We start from the raw sequence: 21,421 nt of genomic DNA, 5'->3' as shown, positions 1-21,421 counted from the left end.
AAAACAGACATTGGAATTCTCAGTTTAATTTAATCTAATTGTTAAATACAACCAGGTACTAAGTAATATTGTCCTAAAATAAGTTTTGTTTAAGCTCAAGCATGAGGTAGGAACAGTACATTAAGTATGGTGTTATTATCCCACGACCTTCTCATAACTCCGTTAATGCGATTTATTGAATACATATGACTCTGATATACGGTTTATAGATTTTCTAATAAATAACCGTATTTGTTGGTTGAAATCAACTTTATTTGTTTTTACTATCAATCTAAAATTTACGTGTTTTGCATGTACCTCGCGGACATTGGTATAAACCATTGAAAATATCTCATTGACAAAATTTGATCCTGAGAATAAATATTTAAAGAAGATAGACGAAATTAAGATCAACATTTGCATGTGGGGAATTGCGTCTGTAGAAATTAAAATTTAGATAGACTGTAGGAAACTAAAACCTTTTCCTAGCTTGACATAGGCGAAAATTAAGATGCAAAGTAAAACATATTCGAATCGAGCAATCATATTTAACTTTACTGACCTGTAGAACAGTGTTCGTAGCACTTGCATCTTTGTGTATTTCTTGAACATTTTCCACTGCTACACCAACCTAAAATTTTTATTTATATAATAATATTATGTGCTAATAACAGAAAATTAAAATTGCTATACAATGTGTGCTTGCTAAACATAATGTATAATATGGAATTAGCTAACGATAATTGTAGCTAGAATATGAGATTATTTATATTATTATGATACGGGTGTTTGGAAATGATATGTAAAAATACAGTTATTGGATTTCTCAATAATTTTTCATATTAGATATAAGTAGTTTGACCTAGTGTGTTTAAATAGTAGGGGTTGTAAACCCACGTTGAATTTGATTGCTTTAGCAGCTTTTGAAAACGTTTTGATAAATTTGTATCACTGCAAAAAATCAATTTGGTTAAGCAATTTATAAGAAGGAAAGGCAATGTTGTTCTTATGTCAAAATCGTCTGCTAGTAATTCTCAAATCATTCAAAGAAGTGAAAGAATTTTCAAAATCGGCTTAAAAATTCGAAAGACATGAGCATTTAAATAGCTTACCAATAATGGCCTGCCATTTTGTTTCCATAGCAACATGTAACAAAATGGCAGATTTATCAAATTTCTAAATGAATGATTATTTGAACTGTATTTATTTATTTCTGTAAAATAATTTCTTTACCTTTTATCCAGCTTTAATGCAAGAAATTACACTATTTTACATTTGACACACAAGAAACATAGAAAAATAATGCATTTTTTAAAAAGGTTATTATTCCTTCTCTTGAGAAGGAATATTATATTTCAATAAGTCACACTTGACTGAGCTACTGATACCGAAAGCTGCTGTCATTACAAGCTGGACAATAAAACTACGTGACCTTAGAAATAACCTCTGACGTTAGACTGTTTTTTTTCCTAAATGAGGCGACTCTCTGACTGAACGCGTTCCGTGGATTACATATTACTAAACCTGAGGATGTTATTCTCAGTCGACCAGATAGACATATAACAGCAAATTTAAATGTAAACAACTAAATATTATCGTTACCTTGAAATACATAGTTAATATATGAAAACAAACCCCATTGCGACCCTCTAATTATGCGCAACAAACTCACGCATCAAATCGTAATTGATTAAGCGGGTCAATGTCTTATTGCCGTATTTACTCTACTGAAAGTGGTAACAGATTTAATTTGTTGTTGGATTTAACAATTTATGTTAAATAACTAGCGTAAATACTTACTTGAAATTTTTAGTCAGTATAAAACAGATATTGCAACAAAATAACAAGATGATCATTTTATATTTATATAGATATGCTCTAGAAGGAACTTTTGCTATGCTTTAACTTGTATTAACATACTGATTCATAAAACACATATTAAAACATAGCGTGATTGTTGATATATCTCAACGACTGATAATTCTTAAAAATCTTGTTTAAGGTCTTCTGAAATATAATACATATAATTTAGTTACCTATTATGTTATTGAAATAAATGTAATCATCTATGAATTAAAAAGATCTTTATCTCACTGTGAACTGGATGTAACAAACTGTAATATCGTAACTGGTTTGAAATAAAGAATTCAGCAGTGTGTAATGGTGTCATAAGCATACTAAAATGATTGCCTCCGTGATTATCCATTTCCTTATCTTTCATACTGCCATATCTTTTTCAATAGTGATCCGAATTTAGAAATTATTTCAGCGTTGTGAAAGGCTTGAGGATGGCTTTCATATAACATTAACTTATTATCAGGCGTTTCTTGTCCTTTAAGATACAAAACAGTGGCAGAAAACCTGCATAGACACCTAGATAATATATTTCATTCTATCTAGATCTATTAAGACATATAATTAGAAAGTAATAATGCATACCCGAATCAAGTCAATATGATAATGATATTAACGAACAAAATTAAGGACGAATAAATATACGCTTTTCCTTCTCTACCAGAGACTATAAAACATAGCACAAAATAGAATTGTTATTGGAGGACGTAGCATTTTTTACAATAAGGACTTATAATTCCGACTGCTATACTAATTATGTCAACTTCTGATTTTCTGTAGCCGCCATGAAAGATGCATTTGAGTAGGAAATAGCAAAAATAAAAATGTTTTGATACATACCATCAGATTTATGATTACAATTGTCATGAGTAATTGAAATAAACTGTAAATTATGTAACTGACAGAAGCTATATCATGGTAATTGGCCAAGCTCAGGAATTCATCGTAATCAAATCCACTTATCATCAATGACGATGTCGTCAGTAGTGAATGCCAAACATTTGCAAATTTCATCTGTAAGAATGAAGAGATCAAGATTTACAATAACAATATATCATGACGGCATTTCATTTCAAATTGTATATTAAGATTAATGTTTATTTACACATTTAGCTGGCTAAAAATCTGTTTAACAAAGTTTAACAGTTTTGAAGCTTCTTCTTACACTTACAGGTCAGTCCGATTCGCCCAAGGAGAGAATCTACCTAAAGTTATATTTTTATCTCTTAAACTTGCGTATAGCTGAGAGAGAGTAAAAGTCTGAATTAAAATAAGGAAAATAAATGTTAAGCAATTGGGCTACGGTAACTAAAGAATCATGTCCGATTGCTTTCGGATGAAACCAATGTCAATAATACTTCAGGTCAAATACAATTGTGTTCAAAGGGGGTTTGTTCAGGAGAAGTAATTTAAACTCTAAGTTTTTATTACACGCTCCTTCCCTTCGTTAACTTAAGGAAGACCTGATCAAAGACATTAAAAATGTTGATTCCTTGAGACCTAATGCTGCTTGAAAAGATAACCTTTTTGGTAATGAAAAGGCTATTTCTTAAGAAAATTTTATTCAATACAAATGACAGTTAACTTTTAGGATATATGTGTCACAGCCTGAATATGTTTTACGTTCTCGAATTTATTTCTACTTCTTGAATATGCTGACTTTTAACTGGAAAGTAATCTAAAGACAATCCTGTGATTAGGTTAGATTCTTGGTTATGGCAATTTCTATTATCTTTGTAGAAATTATGAATGTGCATTTACAATGCGTCAAATTTACTTCAGCAAAAACAGGAAAGTGAAACGACTGCAAACATTACTTAAATTTACCTGAAATATATAGGTAAAATATTTTGTGCAGAAACGATGTCAGTAATAACTACAAACCTGATCTTGATGCACACATGTGAAAGCTATAGAAAAGGCCACGACTAAAACGGCGATGATAGGAAACACGTTCACAAGAAACGTTTTGATAATTGACCACAACATCATAACATAAATTCCGAGATGTTCAAACTTTTTCCCGAATACTAGCAAATTAATCCATGCCATGAAGACAGATAATGTGCCTAACGCCCATTGCCATTCCTGGTGAAAATTATAAAAGAACGTTTACAATGTTTATAATTTACAAAAGTTGGATTCAATATTATTATTATAGTCAATGCAATAAATAGGACACATCTGAATCAATAGAAATACTGTTCAGTCGCTGGACATTTTTATATAAGAACAATCAAATCACTAAATTTCTAAACATAGTTGTCATAACTACACTAAGATGATAACTGTGTAATTGGTTATGTAAGAAAGGCATTCCCAGAATTTTTTTTAAAACTTATCGAAGTAGAAAATGGACAAATATTAGTACAATGCACAGTGTATTTTTCGCTGAATTACAAGACATTAAATAAAATTGTCTTCTTTCTCTAACTATAATATAAAAATTAGAAATACACGTAAAAGCGAATTCTTACAGTTCGGTAGTCAGTATGTTCGCACTCTGTTACGTTTACAACAAACAAGACGGAGAATATGTAAACAGCTAATTCGACGTAGTTTTCTTTCTGTTTGAAGTACTCGCGTCCGTACACTCTGACAAGCTGGTAAATCTGTGAAACATTTCAAATGATATCATTGTTTAAATAAAACAGTTAACTAAGATAGATTATAGTGTTTTTCTAAATTTACAATTTCATTTTTTAAATATAAAGGAACATCTTCTCAAAGCTGACTTAATATTACAGTGCAAGCTGTTCTAAAGCATTACATTTCCTTGTTTGCTTTTCAACAATTTAAAGAAATAAAAATGTTATGCAACAGGAGGGCTTTATAATTTTGTTTCTAAATGTAATTTAAAATGAAGGCTGAATATGATATTTGATATAACAACAGCTTAAAAAAGCCAAAGACAGTTATACCTCTTTTAATATCATGATGAATGATAAGGCTATCACAAAGTATTGCAGATCTACAATCACAGACATGCGCTGACTTTCAAAGGAATGACATGCCATTTTGGTAACAGCAGCTTCTGTAGTGGTTTTGTTCAAGCATGTAGTTGTGTCAAGGCATTTAGTTGTGTTTTTGCATGTGTTTCCGTTCTGACATGAGGTTTCATTCTGGCATAATGTGACGTTTTGGCAAACAGTAGTGTTCAGGTAAGTAAATAGATTGTTTGGACTTCTAAAATAACATCACACATTTAACAAATCTTTTATTATAATTCTTCATCCTTTTTAGAAGTACTTTTTGATATTCCGATTAGCAAATATTGTATATCAATACGCTGTAACATTACACCCATTTTCAGCATAATTGTACAAGGTTTTAATGAACTTAGCGGAAATCATTCAGAGAAAACATGGAATAAATGCTTTTTAACGAAAATAGGATGGCCTGACAGAAGAAAATTAAGTTTTATCCTTAAGGATAACATGGTGTAATAGCCATATTTCATATCTTGTAACTGGATGGTAATATTTAAATGAAATTTGGTCACTTTAAAGACATTAAAAATTAAAAACGTTTCACTGAGAGATCTTTCAAATTTTATCATTTAGGGGGAGATAATCGATTGAAGTTAACATTGATGCCTATGGGAAATATATAATTTCTTTGATTATGAGAATCTGAACTTGAGTTTCGAGAAAATTTTGCGGTAGAAAGCTGCATTATATGATTCTGATACAACTATCAAAAATAAATTTAAAACTCCCTGTAGGGAAAAGGAGAAAATTATTATTTTCTAGTTTTCAGGGGAGATAACTCATGAAAAACCAAAATTATCAGGGGAGGTAATCAGAAGGAAATGTTTGAGAACTTCCGTCACTATATAACTTGTCAATATGCACCTTACTTCTATCGTTTGACATTTTCAAAACTTACATTATCAAATTGTATGTACGCTTTTGGTGAAATCAATGCCTATTACGGGTAGTAATCCTTAAATGAGATAGAACTAAGACTTTACTTTATTTCTGTTATGATTTGATTTCCCGTTTCGTAAACGTGCTTGTATATGAATTTAAGGCATTTAAATATATTTTCTGATTTTTCTTTAACAATGGTGAATGAATGAAAAAATATAAAGACACACTTTTGTTTTATTGAAATTTTAATATTTTATTAACGGCATACTGCTTCAAAAAATGTTAAAATTCAAAAATTGCTGTGAGTAAGTCTTAAGAGCACGCAATCAATTGTACTATCTTTAAAAGTAACTTCTATGCAGTCGTTCAATTATAGATAAAATGAATGTGAAAGAAGAATTACTTTTTTTTCCTATTCTGTGGAAGTTTCTGTATGATTTCCGCAAAAGGTTTACTTAGCACGTATCTTTAACAGATGAATTAATGCATCACTTTTTGATATATATATATGTGTGTATATGTGTGTGCTTGTGCATGCGTGCGGGCGTGCGTGCAGGTGTGTTTGTTGAGAGAGAGAGAGAGAGGGAGAGAGAGAGAGAGAGTATATGGTCTATCAAATGTAGCCATAACTTTCATTAATATACTCGAAGCAAATGCCTACTTACTGAGAATTTATATATGGTGGAACAGTGGTACACACACATACAGTGAGAACAACCAGATAGATCATATACAAAGCCAAATTCAGAACATGGAATTTTACACCAATATCATTCCATTTACGCCTTACTAGGGCTTTTACAAGGGGATGATCCAAAAGTTGGTGGTGAATTTCACCATCTGATTCTGTTCTTCTGCCTTTTATCTGAAGAAGAGAGATAGAGGTTAAACAATGTTTCAAGAAGTTGTTGGTAAATTCCATCACTTGCTATATCGGTTTTTCTGCCTTTTATCTGAGGCTCTGAGATAGAGGTTTAACACTGTTTCATTCTCTACGTGTCTAATTTATTGACTTCTTAGTGAATTGTGTCCTTAATTTATCAGTGAGCAAAATTGAACCTATTGAGAAATATCGAATCGATTTAAGATTGAATCTGCTGTTAGATAAGTGACGCATTTTGAATTACTGCGTCACGTCAACATCTTTCATGTTACAAGTTGTGTGTATAAATGTTGCTGTTAGAAAGTATCTAGTTGTTTTCTTTTTTACTTTTGTACTACGAATTCGGCACCGTAACTAAAATACGAACTTCAAGTAAGCACTACCAATATTAGATATATATGTGCAGTTCAAAGTTCATCATCTGAAAAAATAAGGATTATTTTCTGAAAAAGTGTAACGGTGAGTCGAATAAAATGTTCATGGGTAAATATGTGAGAAAAATGGAATCAACGCCGCTAAACTTAAATGTAGGCTTTTGTGACTAGGTACTTTTCATCTCCTCATACTATGAACGATCTACCTTTAGGCATGAAAAAGCATGCATAATTACCGACGATTGATTTATGTACAGCTTAATTGGTCAGTGATCAGTGATTTGAAAAGAAAAAATATGTAAAGAAATAAGTCAAGCAATACATTGAGGATATTGTGACAAACAGACGATTTGTTTTAAAAAGTCAAAACCCACAGAATTTCACAAGGTGAAATGTGTTGATGAAGCTTTTGATGAAAAGGGAAAAATCTCTGCTACTTAAATACATGTCTCATAGTATGAAAAAAAATGTCGTCTAAAACCACTGGCACCAGATCAAAAAGAAAATGCCTCCGAACGTGTTATACCCTACCCCTAGGTATTCTATAAGAACCATGGTCGTGAACGGGAAAATATACTAACCCGTTTCAATCGCGCATTTCATACCTAAAACACGCAGTGCGGTAAATGTGTACTATGAATATCAAACAAGTAGTAATTTATCTTTCATTGTGTACCAGTTACATTTTTTCAATACATCTTATCTTAGAAAAACAACGCATACTTTATAGTAATTTCAACATTACACAAAAAACTTGCTTGAACTTCCCTGGTGAAGTTCCGTTCTAGATTACAAAACCATTCTGATTGGCTGATGTGAAAATGTATATCAATCGTCATTTTACTACACGTGTTCGCTAAAATGTGAAAATACAGCATTAATTTGCAAAATGAATAAAATAAACAGAACAGATGGAGACCAATGTACGATTTCAAATTAAAGATCATATACAAGATGAATTTCATTCATCATTTCCAGTTTTAGTGTAAAATTGTGATTTTTTTTAAATTCTGTTTTTGTTTGTTTACGTTTCGCCAAACATGTGCACACTGCCGTGACCTCTAAACCGGATGTTCATTAGGGAAGGTCAAGCAAGTTTTTTTTTCTGTAACGTTGAGGAAAGCATAAAATATGTTGATAATCTCAGCAATATGGAATATTGAAACAATGTGACTGGTGCACGATGGAAGATAAATTATCGCTTCAATATACTAAGTACCCATTCACCGAACTGCGCGTTTAAGTTGAGAAATGTACGATTGAAACGGGTTAGTGCATTTTCCCTTTCATGACCATGGTTCTTATAGAATACCTAGGGGTAGGGTATAACACGTACGGAGGCATTTTCTTTCTGATCTGGTGCCAGTGTCTAAAACTATTAGAAAAAAAAGCAACGAAGAAAAGTAATTTGAGGATTGTTAAATGCATGACTATGATATCCGGTGCTCAGTCAAAGTAAACACTCTCTATATGAATACTTTATGAAGACGCTGTAGAGCACGCCTCTTGAAAATCTTTGAAACTATTTATTGTACTGACAGGAAAAAAGAAACTAGCATTGCCCAATTTAAATTTCTTTCAAGGAAATAAATAATCAAATGATATATTAGCATATGAAATGATCGAGCTAACCTTCCTGTTTTCATAACAAATTGTTAGAAACAAAGCACAATATATCTTTTGCGTTGGTTACGCAACTAATACAGTCGTATTAAACGGGAGTGGTGTTATCAAAGAATTCAACATAACATTCACTTTTTGAAGTTGTTGTTTTAGAAATATAATGGTGGATCATAGACTGAAAATTTCTCAGTGTTAATAATAAACATTCATCTCTACGGAACATTTGATTATTTGATATTATTATCTGTAAATATTTGGAAACTCTTCACTCGCGAACACAAGATTTTACATTTTTAGATTTTTTCTTGTGCCTGCGAAAACAATACATCTGCCGTTTATTCAGTAATAGATCTTACACGAAACAATCTTAAATTCCTACAATTTTTAATTTAGTTATAACGAGAGCTTTCACTGAATATATAACTTGTGTTCTTGAGGAGTTGCTTGCCTATTCTTTGTTTACATGAAACAATTTATCTTTAACTGTGTCTTGAATTTCTTTGCCAGAGTGACTTACAAACTAATTACATTTTAAGGAAGTGCACTGGATGATCTTTTCGTGGTGGATATTATCTTGATATTTTTTTTCATTAATTTTCTTTGGTCAAAACCAATCTAAATCATGGAAATACTGGTCGATTCAGAACGCTTTTTACTTTATTACTTTAGTCTTCATCAGGAGAATTTCATACGAATAACAGTAACAACATCAAGTGAAATGACGTTATAAATAAATAATTACATGGATATGTGTTACTATAATGCAATAAGATGGTTGAAACTAAAAATGTATCTAATATGATCCTACATCCCATTATAAATCATATACCGAAGTGCTAATCAATATGTCAGCATCTAATAAATTATCATATTTCAAAGTTTATACTTCACAGACATTTGCAAACACCCTACAATTCCAAAGCAAGGTTTAAAGTTTTTAAAGCAAAAGCTCTTGCATATGATTAGGCTTTATGTAAATAACAGATAAATAAGAAGTTACAGTAGTTTTAATGACAAAAATTAGAAAAGACCGTTTACGTCTGAAAATGTTACTTTTATGCAATACCCAATGTGTTTTTCCTAGAATCTTGTTAGAATAAATCTAATTATTTATACACGTGGTGTTATTATCAAATTTCGGTTTTAAAATATTGTCAACCTTAGGTTGTAAATCTGTTTAAAACTTCTGTTCATATGTAGAATCAAAGAAACTATTTTTGCAAAAATTACTTGATATTGAAGTATACGTTGATAAAGTAATTTTCTTGATATTGTACTGAACTTTTATCTTTAAATCCGTGACCACGGCACACTTTTAAATAAGACAGACTAAAATCAAGTAAAACCATGCATGACGACCGTCATAACATCCCACTGAATGCGTTTCATTGTTTTAGTTTTGATAAAACTCTAAAATACTCTTTAAATATGATATTGCTAATAATAAAATGTTATTTCAGTTTGTCACGATTCAAGTATTCCATACATTTGAGTTTCCTCGGCCATGAATGTACTATTTGAGGGAGAGAGATGTATAACATAATGCTTGCTTACAATACAATATAATTGCGTTTTGCACCTTGAATACTTCTAATACTAAAGAAGTTTATAATATATTTAAACAGATTGACATTACTTCATTGAATTTACAAAGATAAATTAACTAGATCACAACATCGGCATTCTTACATGGTTGCAGTAGACAATGAATAAAATAAACCACCATATTCGCAACCCTTTAAAGCCAGGAAACCGTAGTAGATCCTTGGAAAATACTAACGACCTATCAGTGGCCTAAAAAATGGAAATTTATAGATGATTTTACACAAGTTAATGGTTGCTACGCTAAGGCGTGGATGTTTTGATTTTAACGCGCATGCGCGCTTTACGTGTGGCAAAAGAACTCTCAACGATAAGAAAACCTACAAAAAATTATTATTATATTACTAATTGTTTTGCCGTTATCAAGATAATTTCAGTCAAGTAATTTATTATACAGTATACTTTGATTAAAGATATGTATGTTAATTAATCATATCTTACCTGAAACGACTGCTTTATTCTCATTTTCGTCAGAAAAGAACATGCAATTCCAGTTTATATTCCACACATCATACAAATATAAAACTTGTTCCTTACATTTAAAAATTTCATATTTTTCATTATATCTATTTTTCCCACAACTTCATATAGTTGTAAAATATATATTTTTCTCCGCCTTAAATGACATCTACATACTTCGGGTTCTCGGCTCCATACCACTAAAGTTGCTGTTTAAAAGTGATATACCGGAAATCATTGCGTAACTATTATGCAATTGACATGATAAAACATTGGTCACCTGGGTAATCAAGACCGTAAGTTAATTTCGAGAGTGTCTCCTAATTAAAGCGGACCATAAAAGTTACTGAAGCAAATAAGATGGCTTTGATGTGATATACATTAATGCCTTCGGTCATCAATGCCATTAAAGAACGCACTCAGATTAATATATCACGTGGCGGAGCTGTTTTGTGAACCAAAAAACAAATATTTCACGTGATATCTAGTATTTCAAAATCTATAAGAATATACTTTGGAACTTTAGGCCTAATGGACATTCCTTTTAAAACGATGGAAGTGTAGTTACAAAAAATCTAAATTCGTAAGATATTTATCAAATCAATGACTATAACTATACACACTGAAGGAAAGTACCTGATATAATTTTAAGATGATGATGATGATGATGGTGATTATTATTATTTTCTGAACACTGAATGAATTGATCACCGTTTGAGTATAATCGGATACAAACAAAATGGTGAACTTTATTAATTGAACATTTTATTTTCAACTTCGACTTTTAATTATAATTCAAGTATCATGTAAGCTAATTGCGACACATGGTAAGTTATGGGAGGTCACATTAGAAAATAAAACAAAATCTTTGTTATTACTTCATAAATTCATGGAAAATATCATTTTATTTATTTATTTTTCTTAAGCTTAATTTGTGAGATCAAAATTACCGAATGAATAGTCCATTAATCCAAAGAAGTATAAAATACTTTTTATAACTCTTTGATTATTCCAAAATCATCAATGATAATGCAAATTAGTTAAAGCTGTGGGTTTGCAAAGATCTACATATATTTTCTTTTGTGTTTCGGCGGATATTTACTGTAAAACAAATTCATTATTGATCGAATAGACCAGAATAGAATATATCTCTAACGTAATTTATATTGTGCAGTCATGTCTTTTTGCTCTACATAGAGTGCGCATGCGCGAAAATTGTTTCCCGTTGCTATGCAAATAGGTCAGTGTAAAATGGTCTATAAATATTAAAATACGTGATTAATTTTGCAGACAGACACATTTATAGGACATAAAGATGCGTGATGATAGCAGAAATGCCCCATCAAGATTTATTATATCAGTTCGACACGTTTTATGCGAGAAAAGAGATACACATTCTTAATAGGTTCAGCTGATGCATCTGTACGTTACAAATTTGCAAGTGATGGTATACACATTCCACTTTCAAAATTTGAAAACTGACATATTCATTGCTAAACGTTTGTTTTGTTTGTGACATATCAGATTTAATAAGGAAAATCAGATTCGAGAGTCCGATATAAACTCTAAACCCTAAAAGTGCTTAAGGATTTGTGCTAAAATAGATAAGGTATCTATTTACGATTTACAATTTGCTTGAATTCCCGCTCATTGATAGCTGTCTGCATTTCAAATTTCATTGACTTTTATGTAGAGACACCATAAGCACTGAAGAGAGCTAATTAAATATCTAAGTGAGATAGACCTATAGTTGTTGTGTTCTGCATTTTAAACCATCATCTAACTTTGTATTACGCTTCATTAATCTTCTCTGTAGTTTTGGAAAAATGTTCCAGAGAAAAGAACTATAGATGAAATAACATACGAATTGATAAAGCGACAGCTGTATACTTCTCTTAATTGATGTGCACAACAATGTACTAAAGACAATAGATTCATATATTAAATTTCGTTTTCTCTTTATGCAGATATCATTTTGAAAGTCAAAAACTATGTGAAAACTGCAAAGTGCATATTGTACAAAAATATGTCATTGTAAGACGCATCTTTATCGGTCACTGCTACAATTTAGCTCAGTATCACATGAAATAGAATTCAAATTACTTTAGTAGCTTCTTATGACGTAGAGAATTAGTTTAATATATCTGAGCACGGCCATTTAACGATTTTCAAAATAATTTATAAAACATCTTTGAAAGTACCGCTATGTTAACTTTGATACACTAAATATTTCTATTAAAAACTAAAGGCAATACCATGTGCTTTAGAGGGTGATTGTCATTTCTCCTCGTCATGCTATTTGTGTGTTCTTCGTCTTCTCTGTCTGCAAATAAACAAGTAAAATTAACCATTTAGGGGCTCACGACTTAAACACTTAATAACTATATAAATGCTCAAGACAAAATATGCAGGAATAGGTTTTCCGGCAGGTCTTAAGATATATTCAATTTAAATATTTCATTTAAATAGGTAATTTCTATATATTTACTTTATATGTAATAAAATTATTATTAAATTTATTTATCTTGTCATTATTATAAACTTACTGTGCTTTAGAGCTAATTTGCATCTACATGTCATGCATGTCAGTCAATTTTTTTCTCCTTATTTTCCTTTTTTCTAGTATGTTTTTACTTCTTTCAAGACTTATTATTGATTTCTTGTACAAAAATGCAAAAAAAAAGATGAATCTTATAAGCGATTTCTTGGTATTCAAAGTGAATTTACTACTTAAACAGAAGGGGAAGAGTTACACATCTTTAAAAATATTGAGTTACACGCGGTGAAAGTTCTCTATTTTGCTTTCACTCTTAGATTATATATTGCGAAAGAAATTTAGATAGGTTTTACGTCTGCCGTAAGGTTATTTTTAAATGGAGTAAGCAAAATTCAAAACAGAAACACAGCATTCAACTTTATTTTTTCAATGTTGAAGTATGAATTATATCTCATTAAATCCGATTACTTGAGGCACCATAGAAAAAATGATATTGATTTTTTTATTTTGTGTTTTATAATTGTTTACCAATAGTTTGATGTTTCTTTTATTAAAATTAATGTAAAAATGAATTCTCTGCAAACGTTTTGGATAGTGGCTATCACTTTGAAATTTGTCTCTACTTGAGCTTGAGGAGATACCATAAGTTATACAAAATTTATTAAAAACAGAACGATAAAAGTTGTTTAAAAATTGCAAAATAGCGCAAAACACGGTTACCTTTCAGAATATACCAAGCAAAGGCCATTTTGTAAACATAACTATTAGTGATCCAATACCTTAAAAGGTTAATGAAAATTTAGTATCACATATTTTATTCACAGATTAAAAATCACGCTTTTTATGTACACTGTAACATTTCAAAATAAGATACTTGCATCAGACATCCAAATGGGATTAACAAAATTACTAAATGTGTTAAACTAATATTAATACCAACACGACGTGGATGTCTGTTTATCATCTTATCATCTACATGTACTTCTTTTGATTGTGACAAAAAATGAGACAAAAAGAACAATAGAAGGAAGTAAAGCCAGGCAATATAAAGTCCCCTTCTACACTTCTAAGCATTTTGAATTAAGATAAAAATTATGTTTCTACTTTCAATAAACCTACGGCCCTTGTATTTGCATGCGGGGAATTGCCATGTTCTGGTGAATGTTTTTTTTTTGTAATTATTAGAATATCAATCAATAATCAAAACAGTGAAGAAAACGAACAGATATAACTACATAAATTTTTTAAACTGTAAGTCGCAGGCTTAGCGCAATTTTGAAAATTGTACAGGAAGACAATACAACTTAATAAGTTTTGGAATGTTCAACATTCAAACCAAGTTTATTGCATGGAAAAATATTTTTTTGCATTTTGATTAACATATTATCAGCACTAGCTCCGTTCTTTCATTAAAAGAAATATTTGTTAAACTGTCAGTTACAACTGTCTTGCACTTAAAAAACAGAGATTTGCGGAAAATGTTTAAGTGAAAAACAGTTGTATCTGTCAGTTACATATTTAACTGTAAATATATAGGGATGGAAGGGTCCTTTGGCAATACTTTGATATTGAATCGACTAAAAAGTGTGTTAAATTGAATGGTATTAACGTATGAACGCAATGGTTTGTTGTTATTTTAACCATATTTGAAACAACAACATACAAGTAGATCATCTTTAAAACTGTAGGGATTTTTCTGTAACAGTTGAAAAGCTTCATCTGCAAAATAACCTTTCAAAATCGAAAGTCAGCATACTTAAAAAAGTCCTGGCTGTACTTCATAGGTGTAAACACATTTTTCCGGAAGTGGGCGTGAGTATGGGGTGTAAACCGATGTGCGGGATAAGTGAGAGGGTATGGGGACCTCCCCCAGAAAAAATGTTTAATCGAGAAGTTATTTTGTGCGATTTGGCTGAAGAGGTATTGATCCCTGGGGCACACTACTTCATCATCGTCAACAATTCACAATTAACGCATACAGTTTGATAATGGTCACTTAAATATGATGACGTCCATGCATGTGCTTTATCTGTGACTCCAAATTGATGTTCGAGTCTATGTAACATAGTGTGGTAGTCAATCGTGTCAAAAGCTGTAGACAGATCAAGTAGCACAAGGACTGTTTAGAATTTTGATCAAGAGATGTGAAGATGCCATTCTGTTCCTTTATCAATGCCAACTCAGTTGAATTAAACTTTATTTACGCAGACTGCAGTCATCTTGCAGCTTGCAGCTATTTTTCACTCAAGTGCCGCTTCAGATGCGCATCTACTATCTTTTCTAAGATTTTCTTAATTGAAAAGGAGCTTAGACACAGGCTTTTGTTTTTGAGAATATATGTATATAGTTTGAGACCTGAATTCTTTTGGTATATAACCTAATTCCATTGATATATTTAAAATGATTGTTATTAACGGCAAGAGCTAATCGAGACATTGTTTTCAAAAGCCATGATGGTAAAGAGTCGAGTTCACGGGATTTGTTTGGAGATTTTTGTATGTTTTGTTTTATCTCTTCTGTTGTTGCAGAAACCAAATCAACAAGATATTTTACTACTTCCTGATGCTCTGAACAAATAAAGTCTGCTAAAACACAATCTGGCTACACAAAATAATTCATTTCTATTGGTTTCAATTTTAGCGATGAAAAAGTCACTAAACTTCTGCACAGTTTCATTCGAGGATGCGTTTGAGGCATGGGCAGCATATTGACTATCTTCTAGCTTTTGGTTATCTTTGCCAAACATTTGTGGACAGTGCCACATTACTTTTCCTTATCAGGTAAGTCCAAGTCTGAATTAGGAATGTATTTGCATTAGCACATTTGTCTCCATAAAGTTGATGGTCGATTGTTACGTTACATTTATTCCATTTCCGCTCAAACTTGCGTTTTAACGCTTAGCATTATGTTTTTAGAAAAACAATTCAAACAACACCAAATCATAAAAAGAAAGAACTGTTTCAGTTGAAAATTGAACAGCATATAAATCATGTATATTGCTCTACGAAACAAGTGTCAGTATAATGTTATAAATATTGAGTTCCGGAAAAGGACTGCATAAAGGGGTCACACTTCCGGACAGTCAAACGCCTTTAAAAAACTCACCATCTTTAAAAAACTGTTACATATGTTCGTTTAGATGCATTTGCAATGGCGTACGAGTGCTGAGTTTTCACATTAATAGGTGGAAGGCAGTTTTTATTAATTTTTATTTCTTTACAAATGGCATTCACGTTCAAAGGGGGACAACTTTTTCTGGATATTTTAAGAAACTGTCGTAAGAGACAGTATGGCAGAACATGTAATGGTCAGGTACAGTAAAGATGTTGGTAAAGATGTTGTTAATTTATCAAATATTTCTGTGTTTTGATGATATAGTCCTAAACCTTAAGTGTTTATAACATGTAGCCCCGTGAATTTTGTCAGTAAACAACAGAGTTAGGTCTGTACCTTCTGGATGTATTAAGTACAGGAGATACATGTCTGAATGAACATACTTCAACAGAGCATTCTTTCATTAAAAGGAACCGTCTTCCAACTAGTGCTGGTTTTGTGGCACAGGCATTGAAATGTATTCCATATGTATTCCATATTGGTTTTCTGACATATTACTAGTATCGTCACATAGATCTGGATCAATGACTTCGGAACCCGATATTATTCTGCTGCTGTCCCTGGTTATAACAAATGTATAACTTATGTATTGCCGCAGGCATGGGTAGTTCCATTTAGACGTTTGATGCATACCACATGACTGAAGTACACTGGTAAATCTGACAGCAACTCTATCTCATGGAATATTAAGATGGAAATTAATTTTCCCACAATGATGACATCTCTATGAACTGTTGCATATCTTCCAAGGAAAACAGACCACTCGCCCTATAGAAATATACTAGTTTGTAAACCATTTTGTTTTGTTGGTGGTGGTCTGTGTATCACAGTCACTCGTGCAGAAAATCCATTGATACTCAAATTACAATACTTGTATTCAAATTGCTGAAAATCTTTGTAACAACTAAATGCTGCTGCTCCGTACAACTTTTTTAATCGAATTAATACTTGGTAGAGTTTGAAATACTTTTAAAAATCTCATTTCGTGGTTGAACTTTAACTGCGATCGCTTCAGACAGAACTTGTAAATTCTTCTTGACATCCCATACTAACTTAACACTATATGTACCCCCTCTTGTACCTGTGTATATTTTAATATCTAACTGTTTTATCGTAAAAAAATGCAAGTTGGCCAGCGTAGCGTGCCGAAAAAAAAACAAAGAATGGACATTCAAAGTGAAAATGCAAACATTACCGGAAAAAGAGTGTTGCCGTCGCATCCCCCTTGATATGCTCTTGTATGTACTGTGCTCATGTGTGATGCTAGCATATCTTATGAATATAAACATCTTAATGTGTTTCCAATGTCATATTATATTTACCTTCGTTCTGCATCAATATTTCGCTAAAATATTACCTACTGAATAGAACCATAACTAATAAGGTGTAATGAATTCGGCAGCTATTGTAATATTCCCATTACTAAATATTACATATTGCATTAACTGGACCCCTCCACTCCCAATACAATCACCCACCACACAAACAAAACAAATTATGTCACAGATGATGTCATCATTATGAAGATGTTACTTGCCTTTTTTCTTGTTTGTTTATAGTACAGTTTTGTGCAAATCGTTTGTAACTGCCATTTACAACCTTTTTGCACGAAAAACATAAATCTTCAGAGTTCAAACCTAATATTTTACAGGATTATGTAGACATGCAAAATAGGTTGAAAAGTGTAAAAACTTGAATAATGTAAAAGTGTCAGTTACAACCGTTTTGCGCTAAGCTCGCAAAGTGTTAACTTAATCTCGTACTCGTAACATTGTCTTACCCCAGCACACACGTCACATAACCCTTCGTTACATTTTACTTCCTCTTCGTTTGATCTATAACTATACGAGGGCTGTCCCAGAAAATCGCGATTTTTTGTTATTTCGAAAATAAGCGACGTATGAAATAATTGTTTTGACTGATGGTATTTCAATGTATACTTGACAGGACTATAGAGTTTAAAATTAAACACCTCTCAAATTATTACAGTATTCTTTAAATAATAGACAGCAGTCAGTGCTAGTCGGCGAACGCTTAGATTTCCTCCTACAAAAAGAAACGGTTTCCAGTAAAAATCTTGTAACTTACTCTATATACATCTTATAGGATTCAAAATCAAATCGTCGTTTATGGCAACGTGTTGTGCGTAATTATGTAGCGTTTCAAATATTTGACATCCCTTACTTTAAACGGTGATTAATTTTGAAAGTAAAAGTCGCAGTCACTTTCAGAAATAACTTTCAGATAAGTTCGCGGCGCAGAATGTATTTATGAAAATTTAATATTGTGTAGGTCGCGGTATGATTTCAATACAAACAAAACGGGAAGTTGAACATTCTGGAAGCCAAGCAAATGTTAGTAACACAATTGTCTTTACATGGCACAAACGTTTTAACGTTTTAATGAAGGCGTGGTGAGTGATTCAAAGAGAGGTTGGCATAATACTTTTAATACTTTCTGTGCCGCAAACTTACCTGATTTCATCTTTTCTGAAAGTGCATGCGGCCGTTATTTTCAAAATTACATCACTATTTAACATAAGTGAGGTCAAAGACTTGAAACGCAAAATAATTACACGCCACATGTTGCCATGAACGACGATATAAATCTAAATCCTGTGAAATGTATTTCGGAAAAGTTACTTGAACTTAAAAAGAAGTAACTTCTTTTTGTAGGAGGAAAACTTAGCGTTTGCCGACAAGCACTTACTGCGGTCCATTATTTAAAGAATATGACATATAATTAATTTTAAACTCTATAGTCCTGCCGAGTATACATTAAACTAACACCAGGTGAATCAATCATTTGATGCATCGGTTATTTACGAAATAATGAAAAAAGTTCTCGATTTTCTTGGACAACCCTCGTATAAAATTTTCCCACTTATTTTGTCCTCTATGCTTTCAAATGGTCTTCTTATCAATAAAATTATTCCTCATATTAGAGGTGGGTGCCTTAATTTTGCTATAACTGTTTCCCGTACAGTTGATTCAGAAATATTATCATGTTTAGGTTCTAACGGGACATTGGGTCAGCTAGATGACATATCGATTTTTTCCTACTTTCGAATGTACAATTAAATACCTCATAAAGCCATAATGTATGTCAACTATCATTTTGCCTTCTATTCTTGGTCTTAATATAATGATTAGCCCGGCTTATAAGTTCTAAAATATGGCCGAACCTTGCACATTTTAGTAGAGACTTAAGATAATACATTTCTTAAAGAACAATACCAGAAGATAAATTCTGGATATGTAACACTCGAATCAGTCAACTATGACAGCCTGTGCAAACTGTTTTATGACGTCATCTTTAGAACTATTGAATTTGTAAAAATAATTTGATCATGTTCAGCAACGTTTAAAATTGTTTCGCCCTTTTCGAAATTTCTAATAATCTGGTGACAGAACAATTGGGCTATGTAGAGCTTCTCAAAGTTACATTATTTTAAGAAATATCAAAGAAGGGTTACTTTTGGAAAAATTGGCATGAACAGAGATAAATTATCTAAAACGACGTATCAAATTTCTTAAACTTTACATCCTGTTTTCAAACAATGACAAAAATTTTATAAAATAGTGTTATAGAAAAGAGGAAACATGTGTTCATAATTAGATTATATCGCTTTAGAATTCTTCCGACTATAAATGCCTTTTTCGAGTTATTTAAACTTGTCCACGCATACGGGAGAGATGCCTCATATTTTTCTCATTCTAAATGTTTTATATCTCTTTCTTGTGGACACGAACTAAACCTCGTATTTATGTAATAATCAATTTATACGTAGGTCTTAATTTGAATTAAATACTTTTCTATACTTTTGCAGCGATATATTACTTGATATAACATAATGAAGAACAATGTAGAGTGGTTAATTTCATAACTATTTCGCAATAGAGATAGGCTAAGGGATGGCATATAAATTACTAAGAATAGCAGACCCTTTCTAACTGTTAAAATGCAAGAAACGTATATAAAACGGAAAGAAGAAATATTCCCTTCAAGAGTATTTGTAGGGATAGGTCAGAGAGATTTTATTTGTACCGCGATGTTGCATACAGCTGTAAACCGTATGACTACATGCACGTACCAAATCTCCTAGCCTCATACATAGACTTTTTCAAATATCTTTTAAATTACTTCATGCACATATTTCAACTCATTTAGAAAAGCATACTGTTAGTAAAATTTCAAAATTACAGCTAACTGAAACATGCAGTATCAAATACTTTTATTTACACCAGTGCCTCAATTTTGTAACCCATTTAGAAGCGGCTCAATAAAGAACTTAATATATTTAAGTATCTACCTCTTCAATATTTTATTGTTTATTGTAGTAATTTTAAATATTTGTTGGAAGGGGGGGGGGGGGGGGAGGGGTACGAGAGGGGGTTTCTCATCCGAATATACTTTTTAACTGATGAATAAAACTGAACATTTGCGCATGTTTGAAACAATTTCCTTACTAAATTTCATTTTTTTGCCCCCACTTTGGGGGAGGGGGGTGCATATAGATTTGCTCTTGTACGTCCGTCTGTCCGTCCTTCCGTTCTTCCGTCCGTCTGTCCGTGCCCGCGAAATGATGGTTAAGTGACTGCATAACGGTACTTTTTCTTTGATGTCATTCATTCCGTTCTGTTTATGTGACTATTTTTCTTTTTATGTGACTGTTAGAACAAGAGAGAGAACAATGGGGGTGTCACATAAAGACCGTTTCGTTAGAACGTCTGTCCGTCCGTCCGTCTGTCCGTCCTTCCGAAAATGTTTTGTCGCGCGTAGCTCTGAAAGTATTTGACGTAGAGTCACAAAACCTTAAAGGAATGTTGGTCAGCATGTGTAGTTGTGCACCTGGGGTTTCGCGTCCGGATTCATTCAGTCATGTAGACGTTATGGCCCCTGACTTTGTAGAAAGTGGTCATTTTAGTGTTGTGTCGCGTCCAGCTCCAAAAGTATATGACCTAGAGTCACAAAACTTTACAGGCATGTTGGTCACCATGTGTAGTTGTGCACCTGGGGTTTCGCGTCCGGATTCATCCAGTCATGTAGGAGTTATGGCCCCTGACTTAGTAAAATATTGGTCATTTTAATGTTGTGTAGCGCATAGCTCCAAAAGTATTTGACCTAGAGTCACCAAAGTTTACAGGAGTGTTGGTCAGCATGT

At 32.1% G+C, this 21,421-nt stretch overlaps 1 protein-coding gene across 2 annotated transcripts in view; it reads right to left on the bottom strand.

Annotated features, from left to right (window-relative positions):
- LOC128552947 (transient receptor potential cation channel subfamily A member 1 homolog) overlaps positions 1-21,421 on the bottom strand; it is a 45,745-nt gene that overhangs the window by 3,553 nt on the left and 20,771 nt on the right. Inside the window, exons 3-9 of one of the 2 annotated variants that reach the window (XM_053534033.1) lie at positions 12,902-12,969; positions 6,371-6,570; positions 4,755-5,016; positions 4,311-4,445; positions 3,718-3,921; positions 2,674-2,847; positions 542-610 (exon numbers count right to left, since the gene is read on the bottom strand). In XM_053534033.1, the coding sequence (XP_053390008.1) occupies positions 542-610; positions 2,674-2,847; positions 3,718-3,921; positions 4,311-4,445; positions 4,755-5,016; positions 6,371-6,570; positions 12,902-12,969 (1,112 nt within the window). Of the gene's footprint in view, positions 1-541; positions 611-2,673; positions 2,848-3,717; positions 3,922-4,310; positions 4,446-4,754; positions 5,020-6,370; positions 6,571-12,901; positions 12,970-21,421 lie in introns of both variants that reach the window. The other variant, XM_053534032.1, reaches the window with a different exon arrangement.

The sequence above is a fragment of the Mercenaria mercenaria genome, unplaced genomic scaffold (genome assembly GCF_021730395.1).
Source record: "Mercenaria mercenaria strain notata unplaced genomic scaffold, MADL_Memer_1 contig_3320, whole genome shotgun sequence".
NCBI lineage: Eukaryota > Metazoa > Mollusca > Bivalvia > Venerida > Veneridae > Mercenaria > Mercenaria mercenaria.
The sequence above is the reverse complement of the archived record's forward strand: the minus strand, read 5'-3'. Positions and strand labels throughout refer to the sequence as shown.